The 24,358-nt window shown below is 47.4% G+C and overlaps 1 protein-coding gene across 1 annotated transcript in view; it reads left to right on the top strand.

Moving 5' to 3' along the window:
- Positions 1-14,265, top strand: part of LOC124009778 (protein patched homolog 1-like) — a 34,762-nt gene extending 20,497 nt beyond the window's left edge. Inside the window, 13 exon segments of the mRNA XM_046321933.1 lie at positions 984-1,115; positions 1,248-1,496; positions 1,775-1,900; positions 2,650-3,532; positions 4,479-4,621; positions 4,824-5,004; positions 5,117-5,397; positions 6,659-6,796; positions 7,062-7,204; positions 10,832-10,976; positions 10,978-11,202; positions 11,336-11,858; positions 12,062-14,265. Of these exon segments, the coding sequence (XP_046177889.1) occupies positions 984-1,115; positions 1,248-1,496; positions 1,775-1,900; positions 2,650-3,532; positions 4,479-4,621; positions 4,824-5,004; positions 5,117-5,397; positions 6,659-6,796; positions 7,062-7,204; positions 10,832-10,976; positions 10,978-11,202; positions 11,336-11,858; positions 12,062-12,096 (3,204 nt within the window). The 3' untranslated portion in view covers positions 12,097-14,265.
- Positions 14,266-24,358: the final 10,093 nt, after the last annotated feature.

Raw genomic sequence — 24,358 nt, forward strand, 5'->3', positions numbered from 1 at the left:
CAGAGAGCAAATCATAGTGCGTCCTTAAAGTTGGCCTCGGGTTTGGCCTGTTTTTCCCCTACCCTTTTACGGATGAGTCGTCCAGTTTACCTGCCACATGCATAGAGGAGGGGCTTTGGCCCAGGGACTCTGCAACGTCTGCCTGAATTCCATCAATCCTCAGCTGCCTAGTAAACGGAGTCCTCCGAGGAGGCCACTGACAGACTCCCAGTTATAGGAACAAGCTGTTTTTGTGATAGCTGACACCCAGCATGCTGACTGAATGGCTGGGGGGGTCATGCCTCCAGCAATACCAGCTCGCAGAAGAGGAAGAAAGAGGGAGAGGAGAGAGAGAGAAGAGAGAGAGAGAAGAGAGAGAGAGAGGGAAAGGAGAGGGGAGAGAGGAAGAGAGAAAGAGGGAGAGGAGAGAGGGAGAAGAGAGAGAGAGAAGAGAGAGAGAGGGGGAAAGGAGAGGGGAGAGAGGAAGAGAGAAAGAGGGAGAGGAGAGAGGGAGAAGAGAGAGAGAGGGGGAAAGGAGAGGGGAGAGAGGAAGAGAGAAAGAGGGAGAGGAGAGAGAGAAGGAAAGGAGAGAGAGAGAGATTGGGAGATGAGGAGAGGGGGATGGTCACTGTAAAAACAAAGTGCAGGGTGTTGGGTTCCCCTAAGGTTGTCGGCCATTCATGTTGCTGATGGAGTAGCTTGAGAGACCATGTGATCTCATTTGATCCCCCTGACCTTTGCTCTCTGGCATCTGTGGTCATTATTCCTGTTGTCAAGCTTCATAGGGGCTCAGCCACATCTTGTTTGCATGTTGTTGATTTAAAATATGAAGTCATCTTTGAAGAATACATTGTTTGTATGGGAGAAGAATATCAAGAGGAATTTAAGTGTTAACTGACATGACCTCACAAGCCACAACCCTAACTAGGTCACTACTACTGGTGTACATTCTCTTTTTGACCCCTAACCTGTATTTAAATAAAGTTATTTTATTTTCCCTCCAGGTGGCTCATGGCAGTATCCCCCAGAACTCCACTTCAGAGATCCACGCCTTCTCCACCACCACCCTCAACGACATCATGAAGTCCTTCTCTGATGTCAGTGTCATTCGGGTGGCTGGAGGCTACCTGCTCATGGTAAGTAGTAACCTACTCTCGCTACTGTAGGTTCATCATAGATGTCAATAGTTCTATACTGATTCCTTTTTGCCTGTGCTGAGTTCAAAGTTCAAACTCTCACCCTCTCCCTTCTCTCTCGTCTTAATCTAGCTGGCCTATGCCTGTGCGACCATGCTCCGTTGGGACTGTGCCAAGTCCCAGGGGGCCGTGGGGCTGGCTGGTGTGCTCCTGGTGGCTCTGTCTGTGGCAGCTGGCCTGGGGCTGTGCTCTCTGCTGGGCCTGTCCTTTAACGCTGCCACCACACAGGTTCTTCCCTTCCTGGCTCTGGGGATCGGTGTGGATGACATGTTCCTTCTGGCCCACTCCTTCACTGAGACTGGCATCAACATCCCCTTTAAGGTGAGCTAGATACCTCCCCTCCCCATGCCCCCTAGTTCAATCACCTGTTGACCCACTGTAACCTTGTACTTAGTCTCTGTCCCAAAAGAGAGACACCCTATTCCCTATATAGTGTACTACTTTTGACCAGCCAGGGCTCTGGTCAAATGTAGTGCGGTATATAGGGAATAGGGTGGCATCTGTGATGCATGCTTAGTTATGTTAGTTAGAACAACAACAGTTACTTTTATTCTCTGGCTGGCCTGGCACTAACTGTTGTCTGTGTTTTGTCTCTGCAGGAGAGAACGGGGGACTGCCTGAGGAGGACTGGCACCAGCGTGGCGCTCACCTCCATCAACAACATGATCGCCTTCTTCATGGCAGCCCTGGTCCCCATCCCAGCACTGCGCGCCTTCTCTCTGCAGGTACTAGACTGTGCTGTATGCCCGACTGTGTTTACACTGCCTAGCTCTGCCATGGAACCAGTAGTGCCAGGCACACACACCAAGGGAAAACACACACACACCAAGAAAAGTGGGCCGCAGGCCTCTGCCACAAAGAGAAAGAAAAACTTTTCAGAAGTGACATTTATTCAGGGGGGGGGATCTTTGTTCTTTTCTCTTCCTCTTTTTATTGCTCACTGCACCTACAGTGCCAGGACAGGCCCTCCCCCTCTCTCAAGTGGGGAGGGGAGGGAAATCATCAGAGGAGGAGTGAATCAGTATATCACTGGGCCGTCAGCCTCTAGCTCTGTGATCTTCCCGCCTCCCCCTGGGTGGTCCGTGGTTCCTTGAAACCATACCGACTATAATGTCACCCCCAGGGCGGTAGAGTAGGGAGGTAGGAGGGGTCCTGCACAGACTCGCAGAGAGAGCAGCAGCAGCAGCCTTGCGAGTCCCCTTTCCTTTACCTCAGTTCCCTGGCTTGTTGACTATTTTCGCTGGTGATTTAGGGAGCACTTTTTTTTTCTTTCTGGGACTGAATCCGAGGCACTAAAACAGCAAGGGAGCTTGAATGTAAAGCCCTTTTTTGTGGAGCTCAAGCGGCAGCTGTGGAGTCGGGTGGCGGCGTGGAGCGATGTCATGAACAGGGTTGGCCCCTCTCCTAAACAGTATTTCTCTCTCTCCTTTATTTCTCCCCCTCCTTCCCCCTCTCTTTCTATCTCTCTCCCTAGGCGGCCATTATTGTGGTGTTCAACTTCGCCATGGTGCTTCTTATCTTCCCGGCCATCCTGAGTTTGGACCTGCACCGTCGGGAGGTCAAACGTCTGGACATCCTATGTTGTTTCTACAGCCCCTGCTCCTCCCGGGTCATCCAGATCCAACCCCAGGAGTTCTCCGATGCCAACGACAACACCACCCATAGCCACGCGCCTGGCGCCCAGACTACAACGACCTACACAGGCTCCACCATCACCACTAGCACCCAGATCACCACCACCGTCCAGGCCTTCACGCAGTGTGACGCTGCGGGCCAGCACATAGTCACCATCCTGCCCCCCACCTCCCAGATCTCCACCAGCCCTCCATCTGTGGTGGTGGCCACCTCCCCCGCTCCCCCCTCCCCCACCGACCCCTACGGCTCCCAGCTCTTCACCCCCTCCAGCTCCACGCGGGACCTCCTGGCCCAGATGGACGAGTCCAAGGAGGCCAGGGAGTGTGTTCCTCTCCCCTTCTTCCGCTGGAACCTGTCAAGCTTCGCCCGGGAGAAGTACGCTCCTCTCCTCCTAAAGCCAGAGAGCAAGGTGGTGGTCGTGGTCCTCTTCGTGACTCTGCTGGGGCTCAGCTTGTACGGGACCACCATGGTTCATGACGGACTCTACCTGACCGACATTGTGCCCCGCGACACCAAGGAGTACGACTTCATCAACGCCCAGTTCAAGTACTTCTCTTTCTACAACATGTACCTGGTGACCATGGACGGCTTTGACTACGCCCGCTCCCAGCGTCTCCTCATCCAGCTGCACAACTCCTTCACCTCGGTCAAGTACGTGGTGAGGGACAGCGACCAGCAGCTACCCCGGATGTGGCTGCACTATTTTCAGGACTGGCTAAGAGGTAAATACAGGTTTGCCTAAAGGAGATCTTGTTTTATTTCATTCCAGAAGCCCCATAGTGATTCTGTTATTAGGCCTAGTCAGTCAGTGTGTTTGAAAAGGAGCTCTGTTTGTGGATTCTTCCCCTGGAGGTATAGCGTTTTAGTGATGTCAGGGTCTTTAGAGGGAGAGGTTGGTTTTTGATGTTTACCTTCAGTGTAAGGACGAGGGTGGAGGATGGGGGGGTGAATAGGAGGTGAGCGAAAGCCTGCGGCGGTGAAAGTTCACCCCCGTCCAGCAGGTCTGGAGGCTAGATGATGTAGAAGAAAGGCCAGAGGTTATGGCCCTCACCTTTTGGCCTCTTCCCTCTGGCTAAAATATACTGGAGGTCCTAGACTAGTCATGAGGAAGTATTAAGGTATGAGGCGAATCGAGGCTGGGCCGCGGGTAACCAGGCTCGGCAATCCAAAACATGAGAAACAGAACTCTTCAATCGATTGAGAACTGGAGTGACATGAAAGAGTCTCTCTCTCGCTCCACTCCTCCCTCCATGCTATTTCCTTTCTAGTCAGGTTCTCCCTGTAATTAGAGAAAGGCTGTCGAAACTGTTTTTTTTAACTGCCGCCAGACTTTGTCATTTAGAAAACACGAAAGGCTTTGCTGGTTAGTTTACTCAGCCCACAGACATATTAGGAACAGAGATGCGTGTTTTTGGACGTGTTTGTGTGTGGTTTTTGTAGGAGGTTAATGTTCCGAACACTCTGTAAAACGTCTGATTTTACATAGATGACTCATTCTAAACGCACCATCGTGTTTTCACTACTCTAAAGTATAACTCCTGGCATAGTGCTCCAAACATCTCAGCTTATGTTGTGGCCCTGTCAGCTGTATAATATAATAAACATGAGAATGTGGTGGTGGATCAGATCGGTCTGACTCTGTGCTCTCCTGTGTTCTCGCTCCTCTAGGACTGCAGGCTGCCTTCGATGCAGACTGGGAGGCAGGCAGGATCACCTGGGATAACTACCGTAATGGCACTGAGGATGGTGTTCTGGCCTACAAGCTGCTCATCCAGACCGGCTCCAAGAAGGACCCCTTCAACTACAACCAGGTGTGTATTGTCACAGTACCATGCTCCTACTGCCTTCGATAGAACTCTGTTCCCCATGTCTCCCTTGGCAAAAAGGTCTTCTGACCTCAATGGGACTTCCTGGTTAGGTAAAGTTTAAATGTAGCTTGGATATATTTGATGGTATAGTCCCCGTCCGGTTACTGAGAATGCTAACCCCAGTCCCTCTCTAAATGTCTAAAAGCTGACTTCGCGTCGTCTGGTGGACGAGGACGGTTTAATTCACCCAGACGTCTTCTATATCTACCTGACTGTGTGGGTGAGCAACGACCCCCTGGGCTATGCTGCCTCTCAGGGTAACTTCTACCCTCACCCCCGTGAGTGGATCCACGACAAGTACGATACCACCGGAGAGAACCTGCGCAGTAAGTCTCCCACTTGGCCTCTCTTTAAATTCACATGAAAATGCACCTTTTTTAATGAAGTTTCTACCATGAGCCAAGGTCATATGGTCTAACCTCTCGTGGTGCATTGCAGTCCCTGCCGCAGAGCCCCTGGAGTTTGCCCAGTTCCCCTTCTACCTGAATGGCCTGAGGCAGGCATCCGACTTCATTGAGGGTATTGAGAGCGTGCGCACCATCTGCGAGGAGTTCACCCGTAAAGGCGTGCTCAACTACCCCAACGGGTACCCCTTCCTGTTCTGGGAGCAGTACATCGGCCTGCGACACTGGTTCCTCCTGGCGGTCAGCGTGGTGCTAGCCTGCACCTTCCTGGTCTGTGCCATCCTCCTGCTCAACCCCTGGACCGCTGGCATCATTGTAAGTCCCCTCAGCTCAGCCCCCCTCTCCTTCTCTTTCTCCTTCTCCTCTTTCTCCTCCTACTCCTCCTCCTCCCAGGCCTCCCTCCCTCAGCACAGCTCAATAACCCTGCCACAGAGGGAGCGGAGGCCCCATCTCTGGGGAGGGCCCTTGGCGTGTTGGCCAGAGGGTGCTGCTCACACCCCCCAGGCCTTTGTCATTCTAATCTGTTCTGGCTGGGTTTAGAAAAGGAAATGCAAAGGAGCTCTCCTGAAGACTTTACCTCCAGCTCCCTTTGTCAAAGATTGGGGACAGGACGGATCTGCCCAGACGCGACCTTGGCCTGCTAAACCCATCCATCAGGCCTGGGAGGGAGACGGCCTGTCAACTCAGCGGCTGGGAAACATTTCACAAAGCCTGGTGGTGAGGGGAGGGTCCCTGGGCCGCCCGCCTGGTCAGACCGCACTGAAGGGTGACTCTCGTGACCGACCATTGGGGCTGTAGTGGCACAATTCAGTCAGTGTGGCACAAGTTTCAGTTGGGATTGGAATGAATTTAACTTCTCTATTTAAGTAGTCAGTCCTACTGGAAGACAGACTGCACAATATTCAGAGAGAGAGAGAGAGAGAGAGAGAGAGAGAGAGAGAGAGAGAGAGAGAGAGAGAGAGAGAGAGAGAGAGAGAGAGAGAGAGAGAGAGAGAGAGAGAGAGAGAGAGAGAGAGGGAGGGAGGGAGGGAGTGAGGGAAGGAGGGGGGAAAGGTCCTTTCAGGCCTACATGTGCACAGTCACATTGTCTCTCTTTAAGCTGGAGCCTCTATAGTTTCACTGCTTATATGTGGCCGTGCAATAAAACAGAGTTTTATCATTTCCAATTTAACCGTGACCAAATTGGGACCCCTGCCAACATCAAAGGTTCACGAGGCTAAGAATTTTCAAAGTCCTCTCTCTCTATCTTGTTAAAAAATAGGGGAATATAACCCCGAGAGAGGGAGCAGCCCGGGAGGGTGAGGAAGAGGGCTAGGGAGAGTGGGACTAGGGCCTGAGTGTAATTCGATGTCATGCAGATGACAGTGAGATCCTCCCAAATGTCGGGTCAAATATTCTGTTGTGTAAGACTTAACTCTTACCTAATAGAATCATGGAAACAGGCACTGGAGGTTGTGGGTGCAAGACATGCTGTGAAAATGATTTCTAACATTTATACCTATTCTTTAATGGATGTGTTTCATTGTGACTCCAGAGTTTGAGGCAGTGTCTAACCAACCCATGTTCCTCTCCTCAGGTCTTCATCCTGGCCATGATGACGGTGGAGCTCTTCGGTATCATGGGCCTGATCGGCATCAAACTCAGTGCCATCCCAGTGGTCATCCTCATCGCCTCTGTAGGCATCGGCGTCGAATTCACCGTCCATATCGCACTGGTAAGCATTTCGCTGCACCTGTGATAACATCTGCAAATGTGTGTATGTGACCAATAAACATTGATTTGATTTGATTTTGGTGCGGATTTTTCCTCCCTCACTCTATGGACAAACTAGGAGAAAGTCAACGAAGATAAGAAGTAGAGATACACTACTACCATGGATGGAATGATTATGTTGCCATGAGCCACTACTTTTTCCCCATGAGTCTGTTATGGACAGCCTGACCCTAACCCTCTGCCTCTGTCCTCTCTCTTGTCCCCAGGCCTTTCTGACGGCCGTAGGGAATAGGAACAGGCGTTCTGCGGTGGCCCTGGAGCACATGTTTGCCCCTGTGATTGACGGGGCCATCTCTACTTTGCTGGGAGTCCTAATGCTGGCTGGCTCCGAGTTTGACTTCATCCTGAGGTGAGTGTGAAAGGCTCCAATTCCTCCTGGGCAGATTCCCTCCAGTATTCCATATGTCGCCTTACGGAGGAAGTGCTAGTGTTGTGTTTATTCTACTGAAGGGGGCGGATGCATGGAGCCAGTTGTCTGTTTCCCTCTGGGGGAGGGAGCCAGGGTGGGTGGGGGGCCACAGCAGTGCATGCAGGTGGGAATGCGCTCCCCCCCACCTGGCACTGTCTGTCAGTCCTTCGTGCTGCTGCCTGCAGGCCTCGCTCACCGCCCGGAGGCCTAGTGGCCCAGCGCCCAGAGGCCTAGTGGCTCAGCGCCCAGAGGCCTAGTGGCCCAGCGCCCAGAGGCCTAGTGGCCCAGCGCCCAGAGGCCTAGTGGCCCAGCGCCCAGAGGCCAAGTGGCCCAGCGCCCAGAGGCCTAGTGGCCCAGCGCCCAGAGGCCTAGTGGCCCAGCGCCCAGAGGCCTAGTGGCCCAGCGCCCAGAGGCCTAGTGGCCCCTCCCTCACAGGAACAACAAATGGAGAAAACATCAAGGGTGTTGAACAGCTGCTCATAAACATGGACATGTTCTACTACCCACTGAGGGGTGGTGACTCGCACACACCACACATATGAGCACAGACACACACACACACTGCTAAATGGCATATATATACATACACGCAAAAATGAGCGCAAACACACACACATACCATTCTCATAAGGAATCTGTAAACCTTCCAATCATCCGGCTGAAAACATTTCTGCCCAAATAGGGCACCACAATAAAAACAGCCTGGGTTTGAGCTGGTCAGTGGTACCCCTACCAGTAGTCACCACCACCACCTCCAACCACCCCCCACCACCACCTCCAACCACCCCCCACCACCACCTCCAACCACCCCCCACCACCACCCTCACGGCTTCTGTTGGAGGGTTCTTTTTCACTGCTGAAATGCTTCAGTGGAAAAAAACAAATAGCAATGTTTTTCAGCTGAATCTGGCCTCAGCTGGAACCAAACCACAGCCTTGAGAGCAGCCTCAAACAGGCCCATGACATAAAAATTGCTTACTGAGAAAGCAGGGCAGCACATTGAAAATATAAATACGCTCAGGGTGGCTTTTTGGCAGAAACGCTCCAAGCATTCCCATTCTGTTTTTGTCAAGCGACATGGAGGAACTGGAAAGGATCGTTTTTCCACCAAAAAGGCAGAGAAGGAAAAAAAAGAGGAGAGGAGGAAGGACAAGAACAACAGGGTGGGAATAGAGAGTTGTTAGGAGGAGGAGGGTAGGTGGTTCTAGGAGAGTGGTGGAGCTTGAGAGGTTGGTTGGAGAGCTAACTGTGTGCGTTGTGGCGGTGGGCTAGCAGGCAGCAAGAGGAGGGCATTCACACTAGGAGGTCCTGTTTAGATGTAGCAGAGCAGAGCCGTCCCTCTCACTGGGGAGTAGCATAAATAGGTTGTTGTAAACATCTCCTGGCGGTGGTACGCTGAATAAATAGGCCAGAAAGCTCAGCTGCCCCTATCCAAAGGAGCCAGCCCTTCCAACCCCCGACTCCAAATGGAAAAGATTAAAAGTTTCTATAAACAACAGAATTCCTAACACTGTCTTCTTTGGAGGGAACGTGGATGGTTAAGGGTCTCCTTTTTAACCCTTAAATAAATCAAGCTCCACTTTCGGAATGTTGACGTAGTAAAATAAACGTGTGACTTTTTTCCTTGACTTTTCACGGACGCAGGATGGTCATAGTGAGTGGCTGTATCTAACGGGTTGAACGGTAACTAGAGGTGAACACTGATGGGGGTTCCTGTTTCATCTGGTTTTCTGCTCTTCCTTAGGGCATGTGTGTTTTCATTTGAAACTACTTTCAAGGGCATAAGAAGTGACCAGTCACATTTGTGCCTCTTTTTGAAGTGAGGCATGGTCATGGCTGAGAAGACTGAACTGAAATGTTTGGTGAATTATTTTGTCATAGCAAGTTAAGTTGACTTCCCAGAGTAAAACGGAGCGGATTCCATTGGCCTTGTTAAAGAGACAGACACAGGGAGAGTGGAAGAGTAAATGGGAAGGCACAAGGGGAGGTGCACATGAGGTGCAGAGAAAATAAAGATACGCTCGATACCAAACTTAAAAGTGACCTTCCCTTCTGAGGTGTGACACCAACAAAGCCGGAGTGGTAGATTCAGGCAGGGATGAATGAAAGTTCCGGAATGCTATTATCCTTGTTCTTGTTTTTCATGATCCACTCTATTTTTCTTACTTAAGTCTGGACCGCAGTTAAAAGAGCCGAGCCCTCTGTTTTCTGTTAGCGTTTAAGTGGAGTCCTCTCTAATTTTCTCATACACGCTTTCTTGTGGCAACCGCAGCCCTTCCTCAGAGCAGAGAGAGGCTCACAGAGACCCAGGCAACCTCACAGCTCTGTGGCCCATTACAGAGCACCCTTCACCGCGCAATCATTTAGGGCAGAGCTAGGAACCACAACAGCTCCATACAACTCCAAGAGAGACAAAGAGAAGGCTCTTAACAGTACCACGAGCATCAAAGGATGTTTTAGTTGGAGCATGTTGAGAGTCTGATTTACCCCCTGCCCTTAACACACAAACACACATTTTCTTCCAGAGCAGCTTCCCATCCACTCCGGTTCCCTTCAGATACTAGACAGAGTATACAGTTCCCTCTCTGTTCTCATCACGAAGGGACACTGACTGTATATACACTACATGTATCTCTACTACCAATTGTGGCCCACTCCACACACTGACCAACAGTAGTAGTATTCAATATAAAACACGATAGTAGTAGTAGTAGTAGTAGTAGTAGTAGTAGTAGTAGTAGTAGTAGTAGTAGTAGTAGTAGTAGTAGTAGTAGTAGTAGTAGTAGTAGTAGTAGTAGTAGTAGTAGTAGTAGTAGTAGTAGTAGTAGTAGTAGTAGCGCTGAGTGAGACTCATCCACCCAACAGGACTTTGTTTATCTCTCTCATGTAGTGTCTGTGAGGTGTGAGGTGACGTGGCTGACATAGGCAGGCAGGAAGAGCAGGCAGGAAGAGCAGGCAGGAAGAGCAGGCAGGCTCCACTGGCCAGCCCAGTATAAACACAGAGGTGCCTTGCCCTCGCCACGGTGAAATCGGAGCTCATCGACTTCAGATATGAAGTTGTTGAAGGGGAAATGCCTTTAGCGGCAGCAGCGGCTCGGAGGCCAGAAGAGGGACACTTCTTCTCCCCAGCCTGCGATGAGACAGGGAGGGGAGGGAGGGGAGGGAGGGCCCTGGCGTTTCTGACGTGTAGGATCTGCTGGCTAATGTAAACACATCTTTTCAGGAAGTGGCAGTGCTGTGGTGATAGATGAGGGCTCCCAGACGGAGAAGATGGAGCCCAGGAATTTTCTTCCAACTTGTCAAGTTGCCAGTAGTAGAGAGGGACGGACAGAGGGAGAGAGGAAATGCAGGGGAAGGGAGGGAAAGAGAAGGAAATGGGGCCAAACATAGGGCTTGAGAGAGGGTGGTCTGATTCTACCCCCCCCCCCAGCTCTGCAGTGTCCTCCCTTCCAGTGTGTCCTCGTGTCGCCTGTTTACTAATGTGGCTGAGTGCTGGTGGCTCTGCTTATTCCCATTCAGAAGGAGCCTTGGTGACTAAATGTTCCCTCTGTGTTGGTTGTGTTCCAGGTACTTCTTTGCGGTGCTGGCTATCCTGACCGTGCTGGGTATCCTGAATGGACTGGTGCTGCTACCCGTGCTGCTTTCCCTCATGGGCCCACCCCCGGAGGTCACCCCGTCCGACAACGGCAGCTGCCTGTCGCCAGGGCCCCTCCCCCCCTCCCATGACCCACCACGGCTACTACGCAGGACACGGCCCACTCAGCCCGCGACAACAGGCCTTCTCAGAGTCCTCCGAGTCAGAGTGCTACTCTGAGACGACTACCACGTCAGGGATAGGGGAGGAGTACAAGTACGGTGACCGCAGTCCTTACATCACCCCTCCTACCTCCCACATACTGCTGGAGGCCAGCAAGAACCCCAGCTTCCCCAAGCTCACGGTATGAAAGCACCCCAGTATTAGTTGCTACTTCATACATAATACAGCCCAAATACAGTATGATGTGCAATACATTGTTATTAACAATGAATATCGTGATTCTAATCATGTCTGTTATTGTTCTGCTCTTCCAGGTGGTGAAACCGTTCCAAGGGAACCAATCTGTAACTGCTCAGAAAGAACTCTTAAATGAATCTTCTCCGAATGCGGTTAACTCGGTCAGCTCTCAACTCAAGCAGTGGGATAACAAACATGATTACAATTCTGACCAGGGACCCAGGTGGGAACATTTACCCAGTGACAGGACCCAAGGTCCTGGGAGGACTAATCACTGTGGTCCCAGGTCTCAGACACACAAAGGGCCTCAGAACAGGACTAAGATGCCGGCCTATAATGGCGGTACCATGCCCAGTAGTTCTGTTACTACCATGGTTACGGCCACAGCCTCGGTGACTGTGGCGGTGCACCCCAGCGTGCCGGGGGCCTACCAGGGTTACATGCATGAGGGCTACGAGGACAGTGAATCAGACTGTTTTAAGGACACTAAGAGGACTTCACAATCTTGTGGGAAAGCTCCCCAATCTTCCAAGCGTGAATCCTTGGAGCTTCAAGACCTGGAATCTGTACAGAACCACTATCAGGCAAACCAGGCACAAGGTGAGTCTAACACTGAAACTTAAACACACTTTTACATACTTGGACTTTCATTTTATGGTAGATCAGTCTGAGGCTATATTAGAATATTTTCACATTAACATTCTGTACATAGGCTGTCTGTGAATATGTCTGTGTGTGCAGCTATGACTGGTGTTCAACAATGGTTCTCACAGTTTTCTTTCTTCCTTGCTCTTGTGTTCCAGGTGGCCCATGGATCCAGGCAGCCAAAGATTGCTAGACACCCTGCTACTCCACCCTGCTACCCCACCCTGCTACCCCACCCTGCCCCTATGTCTGGAATCCTTCTCTGGCTGCCTCCGATACCCAGCCCGTTCTCTTTGATCTGTACATAGACCTCACACAGACAAGAGGATTTATTTGTAAAGATATTAAAAAAAGGTCTTGTTTTAAGAATATATAAATATATGAGTATATATTTTAATACTAAAAAGAGGGAAACAACTATTTAAAAGAGTACTGTATAACTTGGCTATTCTCTTGTGTTGTGTAGAGTCAGATATATAAGATTATTGGGGGGGGGTCCTCCCTTTGTATAGATTTAGAAGATGCTATATGTAAAACAGTTCAGAGTCAGGGGTTATTAAGATATTAGGTTGTTGAAAATACAAGGCCAGTGTTTGTTTTTTTGCTGCTACACTTCAAATAATGGAAATCATTTGCAGTACCCCCCTCCCCCGATCTAAGTTGAGATATTCTAGATGTTCTTACACTGAGAGTGGAGGGTGCCTTATTGATTAAGCTCCATAACACACACACACACACACACACACACACACACACACACACACACACACACACACACACACACACACACACACACACACACACACACACACACACACACACACACACACACACACACACACACACACACACACACACACACACACACTAGCTATGATCTATTCAGATGATCCATTGTTGGTCATTGATTGCACTGTACAAATACAAAAACAAGCTCAGTAAATATTTTCTTCCTCTTCTACCAATAACAACCATTGTGCCTTCACAACACCTACCCTCTTGGAATTCATAAGCACAGTATATATATTCAAAGTTGGATGTAAATATGATATCTGTCCTGTTTGTTTGAGAGCATCATTTCATACCTTTTTTTCACATTTAGAATCACCTGATATGTACAAGACGTGTCTTCATTTACTGGTATGATATGATGCAAATACTATTAGCAAAACAATAGCATATTCTCCTTTGGTTTCTTCCATAATACACAGGCTGCTCATCCAGAATAAAGCCCGTGTTCAGACAGTAAATTAATATATTACCATGTATTGGTCCATTTCAATCACCTGAAGCTCTGTATGTCTGTATGCAGTCAGTAACTTGACTTGGTGTCACTTTGGGTTGAAGTTTCTTGAGCGTCGTTCATTGTGTCCCAGCTCACTGGCATGTTGCATTATGATCGTTGTCTCGTTGTTATTTTGCAGTCTACATGTTTTATTACTTGAAGGAGCTATGAGAAGAGGTTTTTGGCTTTCCTGGGGTTATCTAAGCTGTACTTTGGGTAAGGCTAACTTTGTTGTCAACCCCCCTCCAACTCGACTGGGGTCTAAGGGGTCATATTTGACTAATGCTGGTTGTTTACCCAATTTTATTCTGAAAGGGAATTTATATCAAATGCAAAGGGAGGTTTTTGTTTTCTTCTAAATGTTTTGGCTGCTTTAGGTTTGTGGTAGACATTATTTCAACCCTGTGCAATTGTTGACTAGGTAGTGCATTTTGTGCAGAGAACTACTCCAAGAACCACTTACTCTCTCTCTCTCTCTCTCTCTCTCTCTCTCTCTCTCTCTCTCTCTCTCTCTCTCTCTCTCTCTCTCTCTCTCTCTCTCTCTCTCTCTCTCTCTCTCTCTCTCTCTCTCTCTCTCTCGTTGTTGTAGCTCACATGCAAGCCAGCATTTCTGTGATTTTGTTTTTGTTTAATTTGTACGTTTTGTATTATGGACAAAGTTCAGTCGTTCAGTATTGGTCACATCACTGCCAATTTAAATGCAGGGAAATGTAATAGATTTAAGTGGCAGCTTGGGTTTCTTTGGTACATAGAGTTATGAAAGAAAAGTAAAGTAGCGACTGTGCATTCTGGAAGTAAACAACAAAATAATAAGAGAACAACCTACATTCATTCACTGCTTCAATACATAAATACCTGAGTGTGTAAGTTATATGAGTGGGAGGATGGGGGTTCGTTCAAATGTGTGTCATGCCATATAAATTATTTATATAAATTTTTATTTTTGTAGTTTGTACAGATGTTAGTCACTAGACTGAAGTTCTATTTTTAAAGAGTAAATATATATTATATATAATTATATCTATTGTTACAGATTTGTTTTTTTGTTGTTTTTGTTTGTTTGGTTGCTATTATTTTTGTGAGGGGTGGGAGAGCGGGGGGGGGGTTGTCCACAATGAGTAGAGAGGGTTTCAGACAGACCCTGTTTTGTTTTTGTTTTTTGGAGAGAAGGGTACACTTGGAAAATGAAGGAGAGGTGTGGCAGACACTGTCCACCATGTTACGTTTCCTTACCTTTCCTTCTTCATTTAATGATTTTGAAGTTGTACTCTTTTTGTCGATGTCTAAAACACTGTGACTTCCGAAAACTATGCTCAAGAAAACCCTTGTGTGACCATTATTTTCCCTCACCTTCTATAGGAATTTAACTAACAAAATAAATTCAAATGAAAAAAAATCCTGTCTGTTTCAATGTTTCTTTTCTCAGTCAACTTAGTCTGTTATGGTTTTTCTGTTAGCTTCTATTAGCAAAGTCAACAACTTAATGCCTCCCTAGGTCATCTTACAATTCTTACACTTCCTGCTTCATTGTTACGACTCCAACACCACTGTCTCCCACAGGCCCACCTGTGTAGATGAAAGCTCTATGCTGTAAATTCCTCTACTTCCCACAACAACATCTCAGTTGTCAGCTACCTTGGGCCTGTCTGAATCTGATATGTCTGGGACTTCTGAAGTTACTGTCGTGCCCCTAGAGCCTTGGGAGAGGGAAGGTGGGTGAGAGGAAGGCTCCTTCAGTATTAAGTACACCGTGCATTACCTTCCTCAACATATTATACTGTGAAAGGAGCTTCAAAATGCTAGGATTTAGTCAAAATGAAGCATGTAATAAGCCCTATTTTATTACAGAGAAAAGTCCAAAATGCTTACAGCTTCTACGTAAAAGCACATGTATTACCAATACGTTACAGTCATCATTTCAGATAGAGGAATCAATGTGAAAGTGGTTATTCAAAGAGAGTTTATTGTCTACTTTCTATTTCCCATAATAGTTTCTTAAAAAAGTAGTTGAAAAAGTAGCCGTCACTATTTACACCTGCACAGAGGTGCTGGCGACCATGAAGTGGGAGAAGATGTTGCTTTCTGACCTCTATTGGTCAGCGTAGTGTTTGCTGAACTCCGTGGAGTGCTTAGGACTGTGGTGCGACTGCACCCGCACCATCTGGTTAACCTCAAATTGTGGTTTACAATTCTCCTCCAAACAGTGTCCAGACAGTCTGAAACCTACAGGGCTCTTCTGTCTCCAACCCAGGATTCACTCTCTCTCACCCTCACAAATGTAGTGTAATTGAGACAATGCTTACAATATGCATGGCTGGATGCATTTAGAAGGAAGCAGTAACACTCCATACTAGGGGATAAAAGCAAAACGTCCAGTTTTCGATGGCATTGATTCAGTCAAGTTGACTTAGATACGTTTTTTCCAAACAAATAGAAAGCCACAGGTTTTTTTTTGGGGGGGGGGGTGATGATGTCACTGGAGGTCTAAGGGACACGTTTCACAGCCCACGGAGTTTGGTCCTGACATAGTTTTAACTGCTTCTTCCTGTGGACCTCCGTGACGTAATGTATGGTTTCAACAGTAAGCATCAGGCTGATGGTGGGAGTTGATATGGCACTGCTCATTCATGCCTGCTCCCCTGCCTGGCACAGCTCTGACTGCATAGGCACTGAAGCCAAGAATCAGACTGAGTGGCACTTTGGGCAGCAGCAAAATCATGGGGGAGCTCTATTCTGTGAACAGTTCTCTCTCTTTATCCTTCCCGCTTCTATGAACTTTATCAAGACAGATTAGTGTTGAAGTTTGAAAAGGGGGTGGAAGGGAAGGATAGCGTGGGGGAGAAGCATGTGTGTGTGTGTGGGGGGGGGGGGGGGGGGGGGAGTGAAACTGTGCGTATGTGTGTCCATTAGGTGGGGAAGTGTGGAGGCAGGGGACAGCAGCTGGCACTAGCTGAAAGACCTTATCCCCCTTAAATAGCCAGCAATATGTGGGTGAGATAACAGCTGACATCTTTAACAACAGATAACTAGATCTTGAAGGCAAAAATCAGGACCAACCAGTCTCTGTAAAGAATTGGCTGAGGAGAAAAAACATATGGGGAACAAAAGAGCAAACATGATCTGCTTGTGCATCTTGGGTGGCCTGAGGATGAGCGGCCATTGTTGTTAGAATTCAATAGGGCTGATTAGTAAGAAGTGTATGTGTGTGCGTGTGTGTGTCTACATGCACTGGAATACTTGTTTGAGTGTGTGAGGGGGTTCTGTGTTTGCAAATTTGCAGCAACAGTGGAAAAAGGTAGGATGAATAGAATGACCAATGAAAAAAGGAAGAAAATGTACTAGTTGAAACACATCTCCCAAATCTCATTCCTTCTGGGAAGTCTTCATTTGGATTAATACCCCTAAAGCATTGTGAAACATTTTTAACAGAGTGAATAACATCGCTTTAAAGAGGTACAACTCAAATGACTAATGCTATAGTATTCACTGGCAATCACTATCTTAAATAGAGTATGCCACATATTTTATTACTAACTTAATAGTAGTGGCAAATTAGCACAATATAAAACTTGATGCAATTTGCATTGTGTTTGTGCAGGCAGGCACCTATGGAATGTTCCTCCATTTTGTTTCTTCTAATCAGTCGTCTGACGACACTCCATCACGCAGAGATCAATATTTACAAAATGTACGTCAAGCTAACAAATGTGTTTGCAATTTATACATTCTCTCTGACTGGAGGAACAATATGAATTTCCAGGCCGGCCCCTGCAGTGTAAACATGTTTTAAATAAACAGGAACCAACGTAATGCCCTTTTAATTGATTCATTCTGGGCCGCCATGTTTACAGAAGGGCCTAAATATGAGCTCGTAATGCAAACCTAGTGTTTAGAAGTGGTTTGTTTGGTTAAAACAATAACAATTTGAATGCCAGCCACATCGGGGTTGATTGCATTGTGTTTCCATGGCTGGGGCTCCGTTTTGGGATGACAGACTAGCGAATCCCTGCTGGCTATTCTTTTACAAATTACACACCACATCTCAGTGTGACTGTGAAATAACATAAGACTGGGTTCTAAATTCTAAATTGGAATGAATAATCATAAGGTGGCATGGAATTGTACAGTGATCTGGAGAGGGAGAGAAGCAGAGGATGATAATTAAACACATGCAAGTGGCAGTAAAAGCTAATGAATAGTGCAGACTGGCAGGCGTTTAACGTGGCCGGCTCAACATGGCGTATAGCTGTGGGAGCTGCACCATATGTCCCTCGCTCTGCGCAAACATCTCAGTTCTGTCCATAAAAAAAAGATGCTTGAAACCAATGCTAACAGCACACTGATGTGTTTCTGCACTAGCTATTTATGTTCCTTTTTATGTTCTCCCTAGGCTAACATACCTCTCTTTCTCTGTTCTGAATCCCAAGCGAATAGAATAGGTTATTAGCCAAAACAGCATATGTTATATCTTTATCCTAACGATGATTTCTATAGTCTAAAAACTACCTTGACTAATCATTTTGAGGAATGCATCCCAAATGCCACCCTATTCCCTATATAGTGCACCACTTTTGACCAGACTCCTATGGGCACTGGTCAAAAGTAATGCACTAAATAGGGAATCGGGTGCCATTTAGGTTTCAGGCCAGAGCTTTGGCCTGTTATGTTCTATTCCAAACCAGAAGTCTGTCTGCTCTCAGCTCTACACTGAAGACCGACACAGGGTGGAGTATCAAATCAAAGTTTATTGGTCGCATACACAGATTTGCAGATGTTATCGCACGTGGAGTGAAATGCTTGTTGTTTCTAGCTGCAATAGTGCAGTAATAATACCCAGCAATACAAAACAATAGCACACAATCCAAAAAGCGAAAAGAAAGAAATTAATAAATATCAGAACGAGCAATGTCAGCGTCTGGAGTATATATGTATTGTATAATGCATAAAACGGTGTGTATAGATAGTATGGTCAGTATATGAATAGAAAATAGTTAATAGTTAATAGCAGTAGTTACCGTATATAGGATGTGCTTTGACTTGAAAACAGTATGTAAACATTATTCAAATGAAGTGTTCAATGAATATGTACATAGAGCAAAGCGGTCTCCAATGTGCAGTGCAGAGTACTGGGTGGTAGCTGGCTAGAACAGTGATTAAGGTTCAGGGCAGAGTACTGGGTGGTAGCTGGCTAGAACAGTGATTAAGGTTCAGGGCAGAGTACTGGGTGGTAGCTGGCTAGAACAGTGATTAAGGTTCAGGGCAGGGTACTGGGTGGTAGCTGGCTAGAACAGTGATTAAGGTTCAGGGCAGGGTACTGGGTGGTAGCTGGCTAGAACAGTGATTAAGGTTCAGGGCAGGGTACTGGGTGGTAGCTGGCTAGAACAGTGATTAAGGTTCAGGGCAGAGTACTGGGTGGTAGCTGGCTAGAACAGTGATTAAGGTTCAGGGCAGGGTACTGGGTGGTAGCTGGCTAGAACAGTGATTAAGGTTCAGGGCAGGGTACTGGGTGGTAGCTGGCTAGAACAGTGATTAAGGTTCAGGGCAGAGTACTGGGTGGTAGCTGGCTAGAACAGTGATTAAGGTTCAGGGCAGGGTACTGGGTGGTAGCTGGCTAGAACAGTGATTAAGGTTCAGGGCAGGGTACTGGGTGGTAGCTGGCTAGAACAGTGATTAAGGTTCAGGGCAGAGTACTGGGTGGTAGCTGGCTAGAACAGTGATTAAGGTTCAGGGCAGGGTACTAGGTGGTAGCTGGCTAGAACAGTGATTAAGGTTCAGGGCAGGGTACTGGGTGGTAGCTGGCTAGAACAGTGATTAAGGTTCAGGGCAGGGTACTGGGTGGTAGCTGGCTAGAACAGTGATTAAGGTTCAGGGCAGAGTACTGGGTGGTAGCTGGCTAGAACAGTGATTAAGGTTCAGGGCAGGGTACTGGGCGGTAGCTGGCTAGAACAGTGATTAAGGTTCAGGGCAGGGTGCTGGGCGGCTAGTGGTGACTATTTAACTGTCTGATGGCCTGGAAACAGAATCTGTTTATCAGGTCTCTCGGTCCCATCTTTGATGCACCTGTACAGTCTCCTACTTCTAGATGGCAGCGGGGTGAACAGACAGTGGCTCAGGTGGCGGAGGTCCTTGATGATCGTCTTGGCCTTCCTGCGATACCAGGTGCTGTAGATGTCCTGGAGGGCAGGCAGTGTGCCTGATGATGTATTGGGCTGACCGTACCACCCTCTTCAATGAGACTGAGGACCAATAGGGAAATTGAGAAAGACAGAGTGGCCCTACGGACTACTTACCACATGTAGAAAGGAGGGAAACTCTGCTCAAGCATAACAGCAGCTCCAGGAAAGGCCTCTGGAAAAAGACTGTTCAAGTGGGGACCTACACTTCTAACTCTAATACTGAGTAGAGCACTGAAGGTCATCAAAGCTACAAGTCTTACAACTGTAGTTATTAGATTAGGTCACGTTATATGACTGTTATACTTAACTCTACACTATAGTGCATAGGAAATCATGTTGGAAGCTGTAATCATCATTTCTAAAGGCTGCCACTGTTTTACGTCTTAAGGTGCTAAGCACAATGAACTGTTTTCAGCTACAGTGTAATGGTTTGACTTGGGGGTTGATGAGTATGCCATGCTAGAGGAGGCTACAAATCCTTAACCAAGTGGCTTTCATCACCTACATCCATCAGTGGTGGGGAGTAGGTTGAGCTCTTCTAGGAGCCCAGCCTACCTAGCCCCAACCCCAGTTCACCCAGCTCCAGCCCAGATTACATGCTGCCTGTCCCAAAAGGGCCATGGGGTCTAGGCCAATGGCCTAATCACAAAGACACAAACTCAGCAAAAAAATAAATGTCCCTTTTGCCCCTGTCTTTCAAAGATAATTCGTAAAAATACAAATAACTTCATGATCTTCATTGTAAAGGGTTTAAACACGGTTTCTCATGCTTGTTCAATGAACCATAAACAGTTAATGCACCTGTGGAACGGTCGTTAAGATACTGACTGGTGGCTGAAGTCCTTGATAGGCAATTAAGATCACAGTTATGAAAACTTAGGACACTAAAGAGGCCTTTCTACTGTCTCTGAAAAACACCAAAAGAAAGATGCCCAGGGTCCCTGCTCATCTACGTGAATGTGCCTTAGGCATGCTGCAAGGAGGCATGAGGGCTGCAGATGTGGCCATGTCCGTACTGTGAGAAGACTAAGACTGCGCTACAGTGAGACAGGACGGACACCTGATCGTCCTCGCAGTGGCAGACCACATGTATCAACACCTGCACAGGATCGGTACATCCGAAAATCACATCTGCCGGACAGGTATAGGATGGCAACAACTGCCCGAGTTACACCAGGAACACACAATCCCTCCATCTGTGCTCAGACTATCCGCAATAGGCTGAGAGGCTGGACTGAGTGCTTGTAGGTCTGTTGTAAGGCAGGTCCTCACCAGACATTACATTTACATTTAAGTCATTTAGCAGACGCTCTTATCCAGAGCGACTTATAAATTGGTGCATTCACCTTATGACATCCAGTGGGACAGTCACTTAACAATAGTGCATATAAAACTTAGGGGGGGTGGGGTGAGAGGGATTACTTATCCTATCCTAGGTATTCCTTAAAGAGGTGGGGTTTCAGGTGTCTCCGGAAGGTGGTGATTGACTCCGCTGTCCTGGCGTCGTGAGGGAGTTTGTTCCACCATTGGGGGGCCAGGGCAGCGAACAGTTTTGACTGGGCTGAGCGGGAGCTGTACTTCCTCAGTGGTAGGGAGGCGAGCAGGCCAGAGGTGGATGAACGCAGTGCCCTTGTTTGGGTGTAGGGCCTGATCAGAGCCTGGAGGTACTGAGGTGCCGTTCCCCTCACAGCTCCGTAGGCAAGCACCATGGTCTTGTAGCGGATGCGAGCTTCAACTGGAAGCCAGTGGAGAGAACGGAGGAGCGGGGTGACGTGAGAGAACTTGGGAAGGTTGAACACCAGACGGGCTGCGGCGTTCTGGATGAGTTGAAGGGGTTTAATGGCACAGGCAGGGAGCCCAGCCAACAGCGAGTTGCAGTAATCCAGACGGGAGATGACAAGTGCCTGGATTAGGACCTGCGCCGCTTCCTGTGTGAGGCAGGGTCGTACTCTGCGGATGTTGTAGAGCATGAACCTACAGGAACGGGCCACCGCCTTGATGTTGGTTGAGAACGACAGGGTGTTGTCCAGGATCACGCCAAGGTTCTTGGCGCTCTGGGAGGAGGACACAATGGAGTTGTCAACCGTGATGGCGAGATCATGGAACGGGCAGTCCTTCCCCGGGAGGAAGAGCAGCTCCGTCTTGCCGAGGTTCAGCTTGAGGTGGTGATCCGTCATCCACACTGATATGTCTGCCAGACATGCAGAGATGCGATTCGCCACCTGGTCATCAGAAGGGGGACATCACCGGCAACAACATCGCCTATGGGCACAAACCCACCGTCGCTGGACCAAACAGGACTGGCAAAATGTGCTCTTCACTGATGAGTCAGGGTTTTGTCAAACCAGGGGTGATGGTCGGATTTGCGTTTATCGTTGAAGCAATGAGCGTTACACCGAGGCCTGTACTCTGGAGTGGGATCGATTTGTAGGTGGAGGGTCCGTCATGGTCTGGGCCGGTATGTCACAGCATCATTGGACTGAGCTTGTTGCAGGCAATCTCAAAGCTGTGCGTTACAGGGAAGACATCCTCCCTCATGTGGTATCCTTCCTGCAGGCTCATTCTGACATGACCCTCCAGCATGACAATGCCACCAGCCACACTGCACATTCTGTGCGTGATTTCCTGCAAGACAGGAATGTCAGTGTTCTGCCATGGCCTGGCCAGCTAAGAGCCCGGATCTCCATCCCATTGAACATGTCTGGGACCTGTTGGATCGGAGGGTGAACGCTAGGGCCATTCCCCCCAGAAATGTCCGGGAACTTGCAGGTGCGCTAACATCTCACAGCAAGAACGGGCAAATCTGGTGCAGTCCAAGAGATTACTTTTGATTTTGACCCCCCCCTTTGTTCAGGGACACATTATTCCATTTATGTTAGTCACATGTCTGTGGAACTTGTTCAGTTTGTCTCAGTTGTTGAATCTTATGTAAATACAAATATTTACACATGTTAAGTTTGCTGAAAGCTAACGCAGTTGTTTATATATTTGCTATTAACCATATTTAAGATTCATGGAGGGAATTCCCTTTCAAATGGGACAAGACACATTTGTTTCCCTTCTGAGCATGACAACAGCCCAACCTAGGAACCTTACTTATATAGCTGAGGTAAAGGGGAAAACTAAACAGTTGCACAGCTGAATGCATTCAACCTTAATCAAGGTCCATGTCATCGGGGAGTAGGTGTTGTTGGGGAGTTAACAGCCTTGCTCAAGGGCATAATGGCAGATCTTTCTTACTTGTTGGCTTGGGGATTAGAACCAGCAACCGTTCGGGTTACTGGCCCAACGCTCTTAACCACCAGGCTACCTGCCACCCCATAGAGGACTAGACACTTCACATATCACTTCATTACTGTAAATAGGATCTTGAGTAAATGTGCTGCTATAATTTGTTGTGTGTAGGGAAAACATTTCTCCTGAATTAAGTATTGTAGGCCTAACTCAATGTGTGTATGAAATGTGAAATCATTAGCAGTGCTTGTAACTACTGGTCAAACAAATAGTATTTGGTTGCACCTGTGTGTACCAAGCTGACAAAAAGATTTTAGCAGCCAGCTGGGCAAAACTACACTAAAATGGGGTGTGGTTGAGCAAACGTGGATGGATGGATGCAGTAAATTCAGTAGGATGTGCATACAGTGCATCATTCTTGAGAACTGACATAAATCAAAAGAAAATTAGAGTTTCGTGCAAAATTCTACAAATGTGACAGGTTGGACATTGTGTAAAGAAACAGGGCATTTCAGGATAGGCCACAATTTACAAGTATATACAGAATTTCTGGCATGCAGTTCTCTTTATTTAATCCCACTGAAAGATTGTATGAGTGGCCTACTTCATAGCAGCCCCTGTATGTCTCCCCTGGTTGCAGTTAGACTGACCTCTGCTGGTTAAACTGCAGAATGCATTATGAAACTCAGCACTCCAAAAACGGAGCCAATATTTCGAGCCAGGCAATTACAATAACAGAACAAAATGTTCTACAGATTTATTTTACTAAGTGTCAAGAGAATGTGACTAAGATAAACAATCGTGTTAATCCAAATAAAACATGATTTAATTGCATCATAGGTAAAGACAAAACATGGATAGGAATTAAAACTACGCTTTCAGTCCCATATTTGGCTTATGTATCCATAAGTGGGTCCATTAAAAGGATCAGCTTGGTGTTTAGTGCTGCAGACAGACAGGACTAATGTTGACAGACACATACACGCTCTTGTTCAGATAACAAACACCAGAGAGACAGACAGCAGTCCTGAGAGGATTACAAGAAGAGATAATCAGAGGGAACAAGGGAAGGAGGCAGGAAGAAAAGAAAAACAAGGGCTGGCCCGGCTAGCCGCTGATGGACTAACTCACTGGGTGGCTTGTCTGTTTATTTAGTCTGTGGAGGTGATGGGAACCGAGCAGCAGCCACTGCCAATTTTCTTTGCACAGAGAAAATATTCATGTGGACAGCTGGAATCCAGGGAGCAGTCAAAAATGGGGCACTGGTCAAAAGGTAGCGCACTATAAAGAGAATGGAGTTCCATTTGGAATACATCCAAACAGTCTCAGAGCCAAGAGATACAAGTCCCAGCTCACATGAAACAACGCTCCCCATTCAAATCTCAGCATCGATGAGGCTTTAAAAAAAAAAAAAAAAATACACCCTCCAAAAATCTGAAAATAATTTGGAATTTGAAAGTAGACAAGGGGATTTGGCAAAGTAATTAACAATTCCAAGCAGAAATGATCAGTGTTGTGAAATAGTAGATAAGAGTGAATAAAGGTCTGAATCATGAGCCTATGACCACCTTTTACAAATGAAAGATTCAACGATGTACTGCAACTGCTAGTCTCATGACTGATTGTGAAGTAAATGCAGTAGTTTGAGGTTCTGTTAATCCACTATACAACTGAACGTGCCTTTATAAAACCAACTATACTGAACATCACTATAGAGATCAGAGTGGTTCCTGATATCGCTGTATTTTACATAACAAAAG

The sequence above is a fragment of the Oncorhynchus gorbuscha genome, linkage group LG22 (assembly GCF_021184085.1).
Source record: "Oncorhynchus gorbuscha isolate QuinsamMale2020 ecotype Even-year linkage group LG22, OgorEven_v1.0, whole genome shotgun sequence".
Lineage (NCBI taxonomy): Eukaryota > Metazoa > Chordata > Actinopteri > Salmoniformes > Salmonidae > Oncorhynchus > Oncorhynchus gorbuscha.